Source organism: Orbicella franksi, chromosome 5, assembly GCF_964199315.1.
Source record: "Orbicella franksi chromosome 5, jaOrbFran1.1, whole genome shotgun sequence".
Lineage (NCBI taxonomy): Eukaryota > Metazoa > Cnidaria > Anthozoa > Scleractinia > Merulinidae > Orbicella > Orbicella franksi.
Genome location: NC_138149.1, coordinates 3,122,399 through 3,138,948, shown reverse-complemented (window position 1 = coordinate 3,138,948; position 16,550 = coordinate 3,122,399). Strand labels below are relative to the sequence as shown.

Below are 16,550 nucleotides of genomic sequence, written 5' to 3'. Positions count from 1 at the left end.
ACGTTTGTTTAACACTTAGTAAAAACCACTCTAACTTCTAACATATATCACAAAATCATAAAAATGCAAAACCCAGTCCTTTTTGTGGTTACTGGCTTTAGCCAGTCACCAGTATGTCTTTAGGTCTGTTAGCAAGCAAGTAAGGTAGTCTGCGACTTTTTGGAAGTTTTTGGAACATTATGAATCTCACGAATGTATCTGAGAGCGAAAACACATCAAGATTTAATAACTGGTTTTCGCCTTTTCAATGCAATTAGTTTAAATGAAAAGAACTGCTTTTTGTCTACAGCTTAAAATTGTAATCCTTTTGTTCAATATCACATTTTGAGTAAAACAATTTCGAGTTCAGTGTTGAGTTAAGCAGAAACACCTGCTACAAACCTCTATGATCTCTCACAGCTGACTGCTACGATAGTCAAAACATAGGACATTGCAGACTCATTTTCCCACTCTCTGTGACATGACGTGACATTGTTTGGATAATCATATATGTTGCCAGTGAGTAGCCACAATGCTTTCTCAGTTTTCGATCTTTCTTTCTCATTAACTGGGCACAGCTTTCACTGAATGTGCAAAATTTTTTTTTTTGAAGAATCTTGCCGGAGTTTGAGCAGTTTCCGAAAAGTTTTGATTGGAAATACAATTGTTGCGGCATGTCCTAAAAGCAACTGTCCGTCAAATGAATGCACATTCTCAAGTTGATGTTTATTTCATTTTTCCATGCTACCCGGAACTTGATGTAAAGTTTGTTTTATTATTACTAGTTGTTTCAATTACAAATGGAAATTGAAATATTCTTCAACAGAACTATAAAACCCTCTGCTGGCAAAAAGCCATCTGAACCAAGTTGATAAGATCATCAGCATAATTTCTTCATGCGGAAATTCTGGATCCTTGTTTATTAAAATACTGACAGATCAGGGATGTTTGCTTCTTAGAAGCTTATATAAAGAAGAATAATTTCAGCCTTGTCTGTTCATCATCATCTAGGATAAGATTTATATTTCTGCCATCTCTAAAGGATGTCATTGGTTTTGTGAAAAGCTTTTATGTAGCTCAAGTCATCGAAGGCGTCGTCCTATACGCAAAATACAATATATTAAGCATTTTGTCTTTGGCAGCACAACAGGACTAGTACAAGTTTCCCGCATCCACTGCCATTTCTGTTCTGGCCGGTTCCCATCCAGACATTGCAAAAGAGGTATATTTTATCTGCTCTTAAGCTACATTCTGGGCATTACTAAATGGATTTTCAGGACAGTGGGGTTTTTTTTCTTCATTTCATTTTGCATTCCTTGTGTCTGATAATTACAGAAAGCTGCTCTGAAATACAGTAACCTGACTTACATGTAATAATATTATTAACTAGTGTGCCATCTCACAATGTGACCTAGTCCCTTTAAATGATTAGGGCACAGGTACAAGGTGCCACAGCTCATGATCAGTAATGACTTACCGGTTCGCCACTGGGTCCTGGATCACCAGGATCTCCTGTTGGCCCAGGTTGACCCTGGTGACAACAAAATGTAAAGTGAGATTAAAATACTCAAAGAAACAAAGGTCCATTTTGACCAAAATCCTTTATCACTTCAGTGAACAGGCAGGGTTCATTATTGCTTTAAGTTTCCCAGGGTTCAACCATCTAACTGTAAAGGTCACTTCACAATCATGTCAATGTAGCAGCTGGTTTAATTTTGAATTAACCTGGAGTTGTAAGGGGCAGGCATTCTTGCTAATAAACAGCATTCAAGCTACAGTAATCAGTCTTTGTGACTTTCCGACTCCTTATTTTTTAAGCATAATTGCTATTTCAGTTCAAATTTTGATTTAAGTCAAGTTTACTCCAAATTCTTTACTTTTCCCTTATATTGTTCATGATTCTTTTAATCAGTTTGAAACACTTTTGAAATCCAATCCATAATTTAAATTGTGGCATTCTGTGATAACAAATTAAACTGGACATGTAATTATCACTTATTAAGTAAACATGTTTTGATGCTTAATACTCTCCATATAAGTTTTATTTATTGGGTGAATTGTATCATTTCATTTAGAAGTAGGGTGAATATTCTTGGAGATACACAAGGGAGGAGGCAAAAGTGCCCCACCCCCAGCTTCATGAAAGAAATATCAGTGTACAACTGTACCTAGAAATTGTTTGAGCGGTTGTGATCATTCACCAGCCAACTCGTGCTTAGTTTCAGTACTGAAGTTCAGGGATGTCAAGGGAAAAAAGTTAAGATCTAATAATTCACAATCCTGGGTGTTTAACCAGTTCTCATGCCAGTATAATAGAAGATAATTTATGTAGTGCATGCTTACATCATTGCCGTCTGACCCTGCTTCACCAGGGGGGCCATTTGCACCTCGAATACCCTGCAGATCAAAAAATAAACTTTATCGAAACATATCAGAAATTATCCTTTAATTGACACAACCATTCCTGGAATTCTAGAATATTTGGAAGAGGCAAGAGGCCAACCAAAGAGCAAATTTATTCAGTTTCCAAAGGAATTGTTGTGCTGTGTCAGTTAAAAGCTCACATTTCTCGATGATTGTTAAGCTTTCATCAGATCTCTATCATGCAGGGCAAAAACGGAGGTCGCTTGAACCCAAAACCAGAGGGTATCTTTGCCATAAATTTCAATTCCAAAAAAAAAGGATAGAAATTTATAGCCATTCCTTGAATGAGAGCAGTACAGGATGGATCACACAGCCATCACTTTATACACATAGTCCTTAACAACGGCCATTCTTAAGTTTGTTAATCTAGAGAACTAAATAATGAGATCAGCAATTTAACAAATTGACGTCGGTTTTTCATGCACCTGTCCTGTTATTGACAATGAATTTTGCCATAACATTGTCAAAGTAGCTGTGGATCCACAAGGTGATAGCTGAGTGGATCCGCAGACTACTTTGACAATGTTGTGACAAAATTCATTGTCAGTAACAGGACAGAAGCATGATAAACTGATATCAATTTTTTTTTTTTTACGATAACAAATTGACAAATTGTCCGCTCTCGCTCATTGACGTATCACATAAATTATAAATTCATGTGCCTGTCCACTTATTGACAATGAAAATTAACCAATGAGCACACAAGAATTTCTGCAGTTATCATAGAAAGTCTATTTTAAAATGAAATTCAGAGCTTACCGGTGCACCAGCAGCCCCAACAAGACCTGCTTCACCCGGTTCTCCTTGCGATCCCTGCAAGTTAACATGACTTCAATTAAATATATTCTCAATGCACAGCCAATTACAAATCACATGTTCAACAAGCACAAAACAAAGCAAAAATGTTATTCCTACATCTGGTCCTCTGGGTCCTGGTATTCCAGCCTGTCCAGGTGGTCCCTGTTGCAACCAAAATAGAATGTATAAATAATATATTATATAATAATAAATAATAATATATTAAATAATATTAAGCATTTAAATATAAAAATAAATGCAAATAAAAATTCAAGAACAAAGCTAACCTGATATCAATAAAAGCTAACTTAAAACAATATGTCTTTTATACAAATACAGCTGCTTAAACCAATTAGCATCCGCCCCGTTCCTAACTTCTAAATGCAGTTGATTCCATATCCTCAGCGCTGCTACCGCAAATAATAATAAATATAACTATAATAACAAAAATTACAACTTTCCATCATATGATGAAGTACAATTTACATCATAAATTTACAATCATATGGTTTTTAAATATTACTAAAATAGACACAAAAATTCAATAAAAACTCAATCACCAAGCTAACCTCATATTCTCCTAGAGACTTTTTTCTTACATCCAGATGCTAATACCAATATTTAAATGGTAGTAAAAGCTGCACACCAACAAACTCGAAGATTCAAATCAATAAATTAAATTAAATTCTCACCTAAACTGACATCTACAATAACTTATGCTGATGATTTTCTTTATTCTTGTCACCTGAAGTGCTTGACAATAACTGACAAAATTAGGAGTAAAAAAGATGTTGATCACTTACAGCATCACCTTTCTCTCCCATAACCTCTCTTACTGCACTTGCTGGACCTTTAGAGTCACTAGGTCGTACAAGCTAAATAGGAGGGGAAAATGTTGTAAGGAAATAAAGTAACACCTGAACATAATTAGGTTTTAATTATATCGCTGCCCACTAGTTGAGGGATGAAAGACATGAAACACGTTGTTCTCAGGTTACTACAAAAACCACCAAACCATGGAATGGACCCAAATTTTTGTACAGTGACCACTCCCACTTTCTTTTGCTGACCCGCTGACTCCTTCATGTTGTTGCGACTTGACTGTAAGAGAAGTTCAAACTAAAGGTGTGGAAAGGGAGAGAAGCAGGTAAATGTACTATGAATAAATGTCCATGTTGATCATACAGGAGACTGGAGGATTCAGTCAATCAGATGATCCAGGAGAGTTGGGATAGATAATTTCTGTAGAGCAATATTAACAGCGTGGACATTTTCTGCTTTAATCTCTGATGTCAACTCAGGGGAAGAACTGCATGGAAAGATCAGTGTCCATTTACTCCAATCCCAACTAATGAAAATTTGAACTTTTGAATAGGTAACTATACTGTACATAAAAATCATCAACGAATTGAGTCTGAGAGCCAGCACCTTAAAAAAGTTTGGTGAAGCCAGGCAGCAATTGGGCATGACCCAATTAGCCTGGCCCTTAAGGAAACACCTACATATACTCAAAGGCCTGCAAGCAAAAAAGTGTGAATGCATTTGCATTAACCACAAGGTGCCCCTGACAAAGGGCTCAAAGGTCACATCTGAGCCAAGTAGGGGGTACCCTGCTGAACAGCATTGCCTTGACATTAACCTCGCCTAATTATATTTAGCCACATTATATATTACAAAAAAGCAGTTTCTTACCCTTCCAATCTCAAGAGGATCTGGTCCACCATCGGGTCCAGGGTCACCAGTTGGTACTGCAATAATATCCCCAGGGGGTCCAGGAGGCCCTGGCGGACCGGGAAGTCCTGCTGCTCCCTGTGCACCATTGTTTCCAGGAGTACCCTACAAAGGGACAACAAAGAGCTACACGTGATGCACACAGCAGAAAATGTACCTTTATTCTTTGAAAATCCTTCACTGAAGTTCTTTTAAAAGAGCTCATGATTAGGAAAGTTCAAGATGATTTCCACAGAACATTCGAGCAATAATGGCAAAAACTAAGTTACCAAAAAAAACCTCATGGTGTGGTAGTATTCTGAATACAATTAAGAAGACCTTATCGAGACTGTAGCTCTCAAGCTGACCCCACAAGAGAAAATTGAACTTGAAGTTATCGATATTTCAATTGAAACAGACATTTCATGTTAGTTATAAAAACACTTAAGCACACACTTATTTAACACTTAAGCATTCTTACGAGGTTTGACATTAACTTTCTGGAGAATGCTTGAGAGTTTAATCTCAGGGTCACTTAGAGAAATGAACTAAAGTGAGCTGTTTTAAATAGTATTGTGCAGTACCAGAAAATATCCATACTCCTCCCACAGAAGGGAATTGAATTTCCTGGGGGGGGTGGGGGTGGGGGTTCTTTACGACTGTGGGGGAGGTATGGATATTTTCTGGAACTACACATTTCATTTTATTCATTCATGAGTACATTTTCAGTAAATGTTTGCACTTATGCCACAGCACTTAAATGAGTGTTCCAAAAATTGTCACACCATCTTAATAATGGAGTAATCTGTCATGCATATTGCTTAAGATCATTTTTTGTGAACCAAAATAACAAATCACATTTTGCTTGCATAAATGACATCAGCAATTCAGAGATCAAACATGTTGGATAACAGACAATGAAAAAATAAATAGCAGTGTCAGCACAGATCTTAACTATACAGAGTTCATTGCAACCAATTCAACTTAATGGAAAAACAATAACATTAAATTCACAAAATTACAGAACTTGCACGTCTTTGCATTATCATTTTGGTATGCCACTTATAGGTATGACAAAATATAAAATTTATATGGCTGCCAAAAAGCTAACAGGAACATTCCAGAGGGCTGCTGAGACCAAGAGCAAAAAACTCCTCTGGGCAGGAGGAGGAGTATAGATATCCTGTTTCCTGAATGAATATGTCACATTTACATGTACTCTGGGTGTACAAAGTAGACACTATTTTTACTTACTGGCTCTCCACGGTTTCCGACTAATCCCACTACACCTGGAGGGCCAGGCTCACCCTGCAAACATCCAATTACCAAATAGGTCAATAACACATGAGAGAAAAATGGAATTTATCAAAGGACATCATAGTTTTGTGAAAACAGATCCAATATAAGTGTGCCAAAATGGGGGACATGTTGTCACTCGTGGACTAAATTTGTGTCTCTAGTTTCTGTAACTTGTTACTGCAGAATCGTGCATGACCTGCATAAATTTATTTTCTGAGAGACATTGCGGTGGTACAGTCTAGGCCTAGCCTGAAGAGCCTGGATGACCACACTAGCTTTTTGCACAAATTTTCGTAAACAATTTTTCATTATACATTTTACAGTTTATATGTTTAATACAGCTTCATGGACTTTGTAATCTCTATGAGGCGTTTGCAATGTTTCAAGGACACAGATGTAAGTTTTAAATATACTTTGAGTCATTTGTTTTCTGTATTCATATCATTTTAGTTAGGACATTGTGCCCACTTTTAAAACACTAGCCTTAGCTTTTCTAGTTTTTGTTATCGCACCGATGCATTGACACACTGCATCGCACCTCATCGTACCACACCTCGCTTTATCTTATGTATGGTTCTACCAATGGTGTGCATAAACAAACTCGTAACATTATAAGTTGACAGTTTTGCTATCATATGTGGCAAGGGCTTCAACACCTTGATTGGAATAACCTTTAATGACAATCACCTAGTACTGAGGTTTTGACTTTATGGACTGAGGTGATCGTCTGACCTCCCAGGTCTCATTTCCTACGCATATATTTACCATTAAGAAATGAAAATGTTGCACTTAAACAATGACCTAATAAATGTGGTTCCAGCTTAAACAGAAAGTTTGAGACAAAGTTGCCCTCTTCATCTTTGTCATATAAACTTTTGTAACATGCCAAGATAAATCTTCTCTACTAAAGAATGTGTCATCAATTTTATTGTCAAAGGCATGGATTTATTTGTGGACGAATTTGAGATTATTTGGTGAATCCCTGGGTTTATTCCAAGTCGTCTATACGAGAAACATGGTCACCTAAAAATTACCCAGCCCAGAAAAAAGGCCAATCTTGATTTTAAAAAAGGGTAGGAACTTTACATGTATACAGTACCGATCAGAAGAAACCTAACAGGGAATGCTTGACCGAACGCGTTCTGTTTCCGTTCCACACGCGTTCCCATTCCCGTTCTGTATCCATTCCGTATCCGTTCTGTATCCGTTCCGCATCCGTTCCGTATCTGCTCCATTTCCATTCGGTATCCGTTCTGTATCCGTTCTGTATTCGTTCTGTATCCGTTCTGTACCTGTTCTGTATCCGTTCCATTCCCGTTCGCAAACGTGTTCCCTGTTAGTTTTCTTCTGATCGGTACTGTACAACTTGTATGTTGCACACACAGAGCTTGTTTTGCTTGTTTTGGCCAGTGTGGTTGTTTTGGGGCTTTTGTTTCAAATGTGTCAGTCAGTGGCTTCATTTCTGCCTCAGTCGTTCCATTTCATTCTTTCTGGTTTTGCTGGTACATGCCAAATATATACAAAGACATATCATTAGCCATGCATATATACACACCTTGTCTCCTTGTGGTCCAGGTTCTCCTGGGGGGCCAACCTATCATTCCAAGAAAATGAAATTCTATTTACAGATTTGCATTAAACTAATTATAGTTTGTTAATATACAAGAGAATTCTTTAAATTTTTCTCCAGGCTACTAAAACTGAAACATGCTCAAAATCAGCACCTCCAGGATAACAATCAACTATTACATAACTATATTTTCTTGATTAAAAGCTGGGTCCCGAATAAATGCCAGGTCTTGTGATACATACGTAAATAAGACCCTCAATTTATTTGTATATTGATGTATAATAAACTTATAATTAGCTCATAAATGTAATGAAAAAAAAGACTAATTAACTCCAGGATCGAATGAACTACAAAAGTCAAATAAGCACTGGATCAACAAAGCTGAATTTAAAATAAGTACAAGAGGCATTTAATTGAGACAATATATTTACTCGTTAACAAGTTTGGAGGGCTTTCAACAAAACACTGACCGCTGGTCAGCAGACCCCCTACTCACCCCCTACTGATGCCTTACTGACCCCCTACTGACCCCCCTACTGACACCCTACTGACCCTCTTACTGACCCCCTATAAATCAATGGGGAAAAGAAAATTTAATTAATAAGCCCACATTTGAAACATAGAACGAGACGATGCCAAGACAGGAAGTATTTCTCCACTCCCTTGGTACAAATTTCCTCTATCATGTAATGCACTCGTCATGGTATCTCCATATCAGCAGTATGGCTTATCATGCATCACGTTGTCCCTGCAATGCTAAGCTTTAGTTAAGAGTTCATATAAGATGGCCACACCAGCCTCTAAATATCGCGGCTAAATTCAGAGGTATAGCAGGCTTTCCCCTTGTCGCAGGATGCATTGATGGAACTCATATCCCTCTGAGCCCACCTCATAATAATGAAGAGGCCTACGTCAACCGTCATTATCCTAAATCTCTGAATGTCACCATGGTAGCACACCCCGATTACACCATCTACTTCTGTAGCAGTCAATGCCCTGGAAGATGGCATGATTCACGAGTGATTAAAGAAAGCACTCTGTGGACCACCTTTGGGCCACAGGGGCATAGACCATTTTCAGAAGCACTTATTCTAAGTGACTCTGCCTAAACCTGCAACAAGTGGTTGAACCCCCATTTCAGAGGAAATGTAGAAGGAGCTCACCTCAGGTTTAATAAGGCACATAAGAAAACATGTTGAAAGGGCATATGGCATTCTCAAGAAAAGGTTCCAAGCTTTACAGATGGGAATGAGAGAGAGAAACATGAAAATAGTCGCCAAGCATGTCCAGCGTGCACATCACCTCTGCATTCTATTTAGTGACAACGGTGACGATTTGCTTGATGATTCAGATCTCAACATTGGTGATGATGAGCTGCATGGTAGGACAGACAGCAACAGCTGCTAAAACTCAAACTGTTTCAAAATCATTGACAGAGATCAGTCCACAGACAAAATCCACCCCTTTTTTAGATAATTAATGCCGTGTTTTCATGAGAGAGGTTTACTACGGTTACTGCTTACCGAGGTTTCGTAACTAAACTGCAGTTATTAGAGAAGCTGTTTACACGGAGCTAATTAACTAAAGTAGGCCGCATACAATGGACGGTTTGACGTTTTCTCGGAAAGCAAGTGCTGCAAAGTTGCACAGAAACTATTGGAAAATTATAAAATTTCTGACTTCACTCCAATGCCGAACACAGGTCGTTGTCAGTTTGCTTGCAGTGATGTCAAGCCAAACTCTCCTTTAATGTTAAGCTTTGTAGATGAATAGCGGAAAGAAAATTTTGATATCTCGCTGGGTCTCTTCACACAAAAAAACCTGAAACGGCATCTGCCATGGAGCCCAGGCTACGTTAATGTTTACTGATACTTCTTCTTATTTGGGGCCGCCTAAATTTTAACATTTGCTTTTCTTCGCCATAGACCACAATTATGATTTTTTCTTTCTCTATATATATTTGTGCTAGTTCGTCTTCTATTTGCACCTGCCTGTACACTGCTACTAAGCTACTGAGCTTCTAACAAAGAGGAAACACTTACAGCACTTGATGAAGAACAGGAAACAGCAGTCCGGGATTTCTTTGCCTAAACATGAGTTTATTTAGCTTTTTTGCCCATTGACTTGAAACCTTCTTACATTAGGAGGAATCTTTGTCAATTTTTCTCTTCTTTACGCACTGAATGCGTGAACACTTGCTGCCAAGATATCCCAACGTCTGCTTTTCCTTGGTTACCATCGGTTACTAAGCTAAACCATACCTGATGAGGCGTTCAACTGTCGACAAACCAAGGTTGGCTTACTTTTGATTTTGCCACCATTTACCGAGGTTTGCTACTGTTTCCACGTTTAAAAATTTCACCTCATTAAAGTTAAAACAAAACCAAGGTAAACATCTCTCGTGAAAACACAGGCTTAGTTATCGGTGGCATGCCAGATTAATACACTATTTGTTACTCAATGACAATGTTCATTATATATGTGCATTGCACAAAGGGCACATCTCCCTAACTTCAAAAGCAATCAGAGTTGAATGCTGATCACACACGTCTGAGGAGATTCAGTCATCGTAAAATTAAAAACTCACCCTTTGGGGAGGTGGCTCCTGAGGTGCGTCAGGTTCTATATGTGAATAAGGAAACCAAACAAACAATTTTACATAGCAGTCAACTCTCTCTAATAACCACTCTTGTAAGGGACTACTTCCTATAAGTGACCACTTTGTAACTAACCATTTTCAAATACAAAGCGTCTCTGTCAAATTCATTAAGTGACACAATAACTTTTTGAGGCAACAAATTCGACAAATTTGTTTCTTTGTGTTTCCACGTAAACCATAATGTGAAGAAGGAATCACCTATTAGTAATTATTTTGGGTTCCTTTTTATGATCCACTACAGGTTTTGTCAGTCTGATTGGACTTAGGTTTAGGTTTGGTCAGTCAAACAGGACTTGGTTTAGGTTTGGTCAGTCAAACAGGACTTGCTTTAGGTTTGGTCAGTCAAACAGGACTTGCTTTAGGTTTGGTCAGTCAAACAGGACTTGCGTTAGGTTTGGTCAGTCAAACAGGACTTGCTTTAGGTTTGGTCAGTCAAACAAGACTTTCTTTAGGTTTGGTCTGTCAAACAGGACTTGCTTTAGGTTTGGTCTGTCAAACAGGACTTGCTTTAGGTTTGGTCAGTCAAACAGGACTTGCTTTAGGTTTGGTCAGTCAAACAGGACTTGCTTTAGGTTTGGTCAGTCAAACAGGACTTGCGTTAGGTTTGGTCAGTCAAACAGGACTTGCTTTAGGTTTGGTCAGTCAAACAAGACTTGGTTTAGGTTTGTTCAGTCAAACAGGACTTTCTTTAGGTTTGGTCTGTCAAACAGGACTTGCTTTAGGTTTGGTCAGTCAAACTGGACTTGCTTCACAGTAACCGCGAGTCTCCCTTCAACATAGTCACTTAAAGCTTACAATGTTCATCATCTTGACTTGGAGTAAGTTGTGCATTCACGAGCAAACTAAAGAGAATTCATTAGACTTTTTAGCACCATTTTGACTTGCTTGTAACAAAATGCATGCACAGTTAATTGTTAATAACTCTTTAGTACAACCTAAAATTCTTAACTTACCTACACAATCCATTTCACAGCCAGTATCACAACATTTCAGCCCCTCTACACAGTTACTGTCATCGGTACAAAAGTTTTCAGCTTCCGCTGGACATTCAAAATCTGATCCAAAATCTGGACATGTGCCTGGTCCTGGAAACAGATTTTAAAACTCGCTTTATGTATGTGTCTAAACCTGTTGTAAGCATATTTACACTTGAACCCAGACAGTGTTCCTAATTAAATAAGGAGCAGTGTGGTAAATTTCTTTGTGATTGGGACCAAAAATGACCTCAAAAAGGAGGGTTGGATAAATGTAACAAAATTCACAAAATGTGGCATTGGTTTAAACCAGCAAGCTAGCCTGATCTGAGCATTGATAGGACGGTTTTAAGGTCATGTCACATTAACTTTATACAGTTTAACTGAATAATACATGTATGTTCCTCTCTTGGTTGGATAACCATACATTATATATAGAATAATTAATGTGGTTAAATGTAATTTAAGCTAAGTTAAATGCGAAACAATGCTGGTCAGCAGCCTTCCCCTGTTTTGGACATGCGCAGTGGTGTGGGGTCTGCTGGGGGGTCGTGTGGTTTTACAGTGTGGCTTTTGAGGTCAACTCATTCTCACGTGCATTTGTGCAGAAATATCCTTTCCTTCTTTTCTAGAAAAATGCTGATGTAAGCATTTTTGCTAAGATTCAAGGCTAATTATCTCGAAAAAATGTGTGGCTACCTCCATTTTTCTTTGTGGGTGCCAATAGCCCTTACAAAGATCTACTTTTTCCGCATGATCCCAACTGGGCGCAAAAACCTTTGTATTTAGTAGGCACCGTCCTTAAAACAACCCTCATGGTCAAACAAATACAAACACGTATGATAGTCCAAATGACTTGCTCATATTTTCTTGCAAAATTGTCGGTTTTACAAAGGCAACACTTGTAAGTAGTCGGTGTTTCTGTTGCTGTTGTTATTGCATAGGCTAACACTCATCGTTTGCCAAAAAAAAAAAATGGCCAAATTGCCATCTTTTTTAGTTAAAACCATTCATCAAATCAGTGCAAAGCGGATCGCTTTCCAGCAAAACTTGCCCAGAAAATTCCCACAAAATCGGCTGTTTTTTACCAATAGTTTTTCAGTGAAATTTGCCCCAAAAATTCCCATGAATTTCCCGCAAAATCGGTCATATTTCTGCGAATTCATCTCTGAAAATACTGCGAAATTTTATTTTTTTCCGCCACTTTTCAGAAGCCCTGCATAGTTTCTCTACGGTTTATCGTGTTTCACAGCCATTATCAGAGGACACAAACTTTTCGAAACCGTACAAGTTGCATCATACAAACCAACCAGTTATCGTATATCTCTACCCCGAGGAGGTATTCTGGGAATTTCTGGGTGGGGATGTGCTGCTGGGACCCTGGAATCCTTAGCCTATACCAGAGCTAGGTCAACTGAATTTTGCTACCCTATACTAGAGTAAACTTCCCAAATCCCCCCATCTATCGACACTATTGCAGCTAATTTGCGTAAATTTAAACTTGCCGATTTGATTTTTTTATATTTTTGAGTGGCAATTCCTGGTTTCCTTAGTCTAGACAAAATCTTCAACCAAATCGTCAGTTTTGGAAAAATGATACCCTATTCTAGACCCAAACGCTCTGATTTATATACCCTATCCTAGAGTAAACTGCTTGAAAACCATACCCTTCACAGCAGCACATACCTATATAGCCTATATATGGCAGTTCCTCCCCCTGGGATCTCTTCGTACGAGGTCAAGTAAGGTGCAAGTAACGTCGAGATACAAGCATTTACTGTTATACAAGCTCAAGTTTATATACCATCGCTTAGTTATCGTTCTCATCATAAGCTGTGGATATAGTCATCGAATTAAGTCTTTGATTCTGTACGCATCTTCGAACTGTGTCTTCCATGTGAGTAAAGCATAAAGGTAGTAGGGTTTTGTTTGTTTGCTTTGGATCGCTTTATGTACTCACACACTTTAATATTCAAATCCTGTGTTAGATCTCGATATAGCTGGTTTTCAGTGTCACGCAATTCAAAATAGATCAAAATCAAAATCAAAACCGGTCAATAGATAAAGTCCAGAATCTGGAAAATGAAAGAAGGTAAATCTCGCCAAAACTCTGGTCACAGCAATTTATCTTATGCGAGATATGCAGAGAAATTTTTTACCCAAATTTATAGAGATTTGTATGGAGACGCCATGCTGGTGCCCATCTGTATGGGCACCAACATGGCGGCCGGAAACCAGCAGAAACATCTGTCACTGAGTTTTGCTACAAAAGCATGAATTTATCCCTTGAGGAAATCTAAAACATTAAAATAATACTTTTCCTAAGACATGAACTGTTCAGATAGTGAAGTTCCCCGAAATAAGTCACTTTTTTTAACCATAATGACAGCTCTCTAGGCAGTCCAGTAAATGCCGCGTCACGCAAAAGCTTAGAAATTCAAGCGCAGTGTACCACAAAACCAAGAACCCATTCGGAGCGAAAATTTGTATGAATATTAGTTTCCAGCTGCTCTTATACATCATTTAAGTTAAATCCAGGAAGAACAATAGTTCTGTAGTTCGAATTTTAGTGACGTCATGTGAAAACCAACAATTCTGTCAGACTCAGTAATTTATGTCATTGGTTTGTTATTTAAAACTTATATTTCGTTTTCAGCTGGTGTCTTGCAAAAAAACTACAATTTAAAAACCAACCACTTGCTTCTCACAAATTACAAAATGGCTCCGAATTGATCGAACTACTCAGTAATCCTCCGTACGAAAAAAATATGGCGGCTCTACATTTCACCTCACACAGCCCATAAAGTACAAGGAAAGTCATATTTTTGCAATCTTTGTCCCTGTGCTAACGGTATTGTGCATACCAGGTTTGAGGATGTTAGAACTTTTTTGCACGTTTTCAATTGCGTTGTGAGAGTCTTGATGCGCTACCGGAGTTATGGGTAAGCTTAAAATGTACCCGAGTCGCCATCATTTTTCCGACTCAAGTTATTTTCCAAAATTATCTTCCCAAAGCGTCCAGTTCGTAACTTAAAGATTTAGCTGAACTGAACGAAGTCGAAATAACGTTTGGTCGGTAAAATTATACAGAGTTGACAATTAGGTAAGCCTAATATGTACCCTGCCTACCGGCCGTTGAGGGGCTAATCGACTTCTGCGCAACCGGCTTTCAAACTTTTCAACGGCCCCACGAACTTTGAGAAGTAAGCTTACGTTAATTAACATAAGATACAGCGCACTGGTTCCCCAACATGAAATTCCGTTTGAGCTAAAAAGTTTTTTCACGCAACAAGGTTTCTGGGTTTGATGTTGCCGCCTCCATGAAGAAAGCTGAAGAGATGATAATGGTTCCTGTGCATGTGACTCGTCTGCGTGAAAAACTCGCGACTTAGAATTTGCTAATAAAATGTCTTGACTACTTCGAAATGGTAACCATAAACGTAGCAGTATCGAAAAACAAGAATTACTTTCTTATAACAAAATCTTACCCGGCTGATTCTACAACAAACATTCTTTCACTGGTGATCAAAAGGTCGCAGTTCCTCCTCGAAGATTTTTCGTCTTCACAAGCATTCATGTGCGAAAACCTAACATTATACTATTATTCTTGACATAAATTTCAAACCACTAAAACAGCAATTCCATATACATACTCCGTTCTCTAAAACTGAACGGGTAACGAAAGAAGCATTCGTTTCCTTCGAAAAGGGTTCAAGTAACGTCGGCGAATGAATACCCTGTTGTTTTGTCACGCTGTATCTGTCGTGACAGCAAACCCAGATCCGAAAGCATTCCTGGTATGTCTAACAAGAAATCCTTCAAAATGAAACAAACCTTGAAGATCTCTGGTCTTTCGAACATTCAAAGCTTGAGAGTATTTTAGCTTTGCCATTTCAAGCCGAAAAAGTCATCTGAATAAGAATTTTAGCCTATGATCTTTTTACAATAGACAGTGTGAATAGTGAAGGGCTGACAAGTCACAAAGACGTATTGTTGTAGTCACGAATGCTCTTTTTGTTAGTGGAAAATAAAAAATGAGCTCTTCCAAACATTCCTACTTTGCCTTTCTTGACGATTCTTTTGGAGACAAGGCTTTGTTTACTAAAATCGCCCTTACCCGGAGAGGAGCAACCGTTTATTATGTCAAACAGTCCCTGTGCTCTGTGTCGACGCAGCGACGGCTGTTTGCGTGCGTATTACCTGCTAGATATTTGGAGATTTACAGAAATGTTTTCACATTGGTAACTACCCCAATAATCTGCAAAATTAGTAAATATTTAAATTCCCCGAATAGTAATACTCAAACCTTGAACAAAATATCTTGGTCCCATTAGGAACTAGAAATTGCCGACGTATAACCTTTGCAAAACCAGTGGACCTACGCTCAACTCAGTCTTGGACAATCCCAAACCTATTTTTGGATAGATACCACGCAAAATCTAACATCCAAGCAACAACAAGTCATTCTTGAAGATTGCTTCAGATCTAACATCTTTATACTAGCACAAAAGAGCAAAATACGAAGAAGAGACGAGGTAGAGCGAATGATCTAGTCGACGCCTTACACAATGAATTGATTATTGTTAAATAATTTGAAGCGTACTTACTCTGAGACAGTGCGAGACTCGCAAACAACAGCAATAACGGCAAAATGACTAACGTGCGGGTACGGGCCATGTTTGAACGCTTTAAAAGGTCCGGCACTGTGCAAAATGCTTACAGCACTAACACACCAGTGATTGGACCTTACCTTGTGAGCGACCAGAAATTTGTCTTCGGTGCGCGTGTAAAGGCAGTTCTGATGGGAAGCGTATATCGAATGTCCATTGTTCGACCAATGAATAAAGCTTTTAACTTGACGAAATATGATAAGCAATCTTCCACTCACAGCCTACTGTGCGTGTGGTTTCAGAATTGTCTAGACAAGGTAACGCTTTCAAAATCCACTTCATTCTTCAGTGCGAACACTGAATCAAAGAGCTACAGTTAGTCGAAAGACTTCAGGTACCTTCTTGATTCGCAGTTAACATTTATTGATTTGGTATAACGTCGCTAATAGATTCTGGGATACTGGATCTGGCCTGTTTCAACTGTTCAATTCTAGGCGCCAAGTTTGATGATAGTTGGGTAGGTTATC

General features: G+C 38.4%; 1 protein-coding gene across 2 annotated transcripts in view; it reads right to left on the bottom strand.

Annotated features, from left to right (window-relative positions):
* The window catches only part of LOC145486784 (uncharacterized), an 81,043-nt gene extending 64,835 nt beyond the window's left edge, over positions 1–16,208 (bottom strand). Inside the window, exons 1-11 of one of the 2 annotated variants that reach the window (XM_081465494.1) lie at positions 16,021–16,208; positions 11,393–11,524; positions 10,368–10,402; positions 7,766–7,804; positions 6,166–6,219; positions 4,894–5,037; positions 4,005–4,076; positions 3,319–3,363; positions 3,163–3,216; positions 2,323–2,376; positions 1,457–1,510 (exon numbers count right to left, since the gene is read on the bottom strand). In XM_081465494.1, the coding sequence (XP_081321620.1) occupies positions 1,457–1,510; positions 2,323–2,376; positions 3,163–3,216; positions 3,319–3,363; positions 4,005–4,076; positions 4,894–5,037; positions 6,166–6,219; positions 7,766–7,804; positions 10,368–10,402; positions 11,393–11,524; positions 16,021–16,090 (753 nt within the window). In that variant the 5' untranslated portion in view covers positions 16,091–16,208. Of the gene's footprint in view, positions 1–1,456; positions 1,511–2,322; positions 2,377–3,162; positions 3,217–3,318; positions 3,364–4,004; positions 4,077–4,893; positions 5,038–6,165; positions 6,220–7,765; positions 7,805–10,367; positions 10,403–11,392; positions 11,525–14,901; positions 15,963–16,020 lie in introns of those variants that run through there. The other variant, XM_081465495.1, reaches the window with a different exon arrangement.
* Positions 16,209–16,550: the final 342 nt, after the last annotated feature.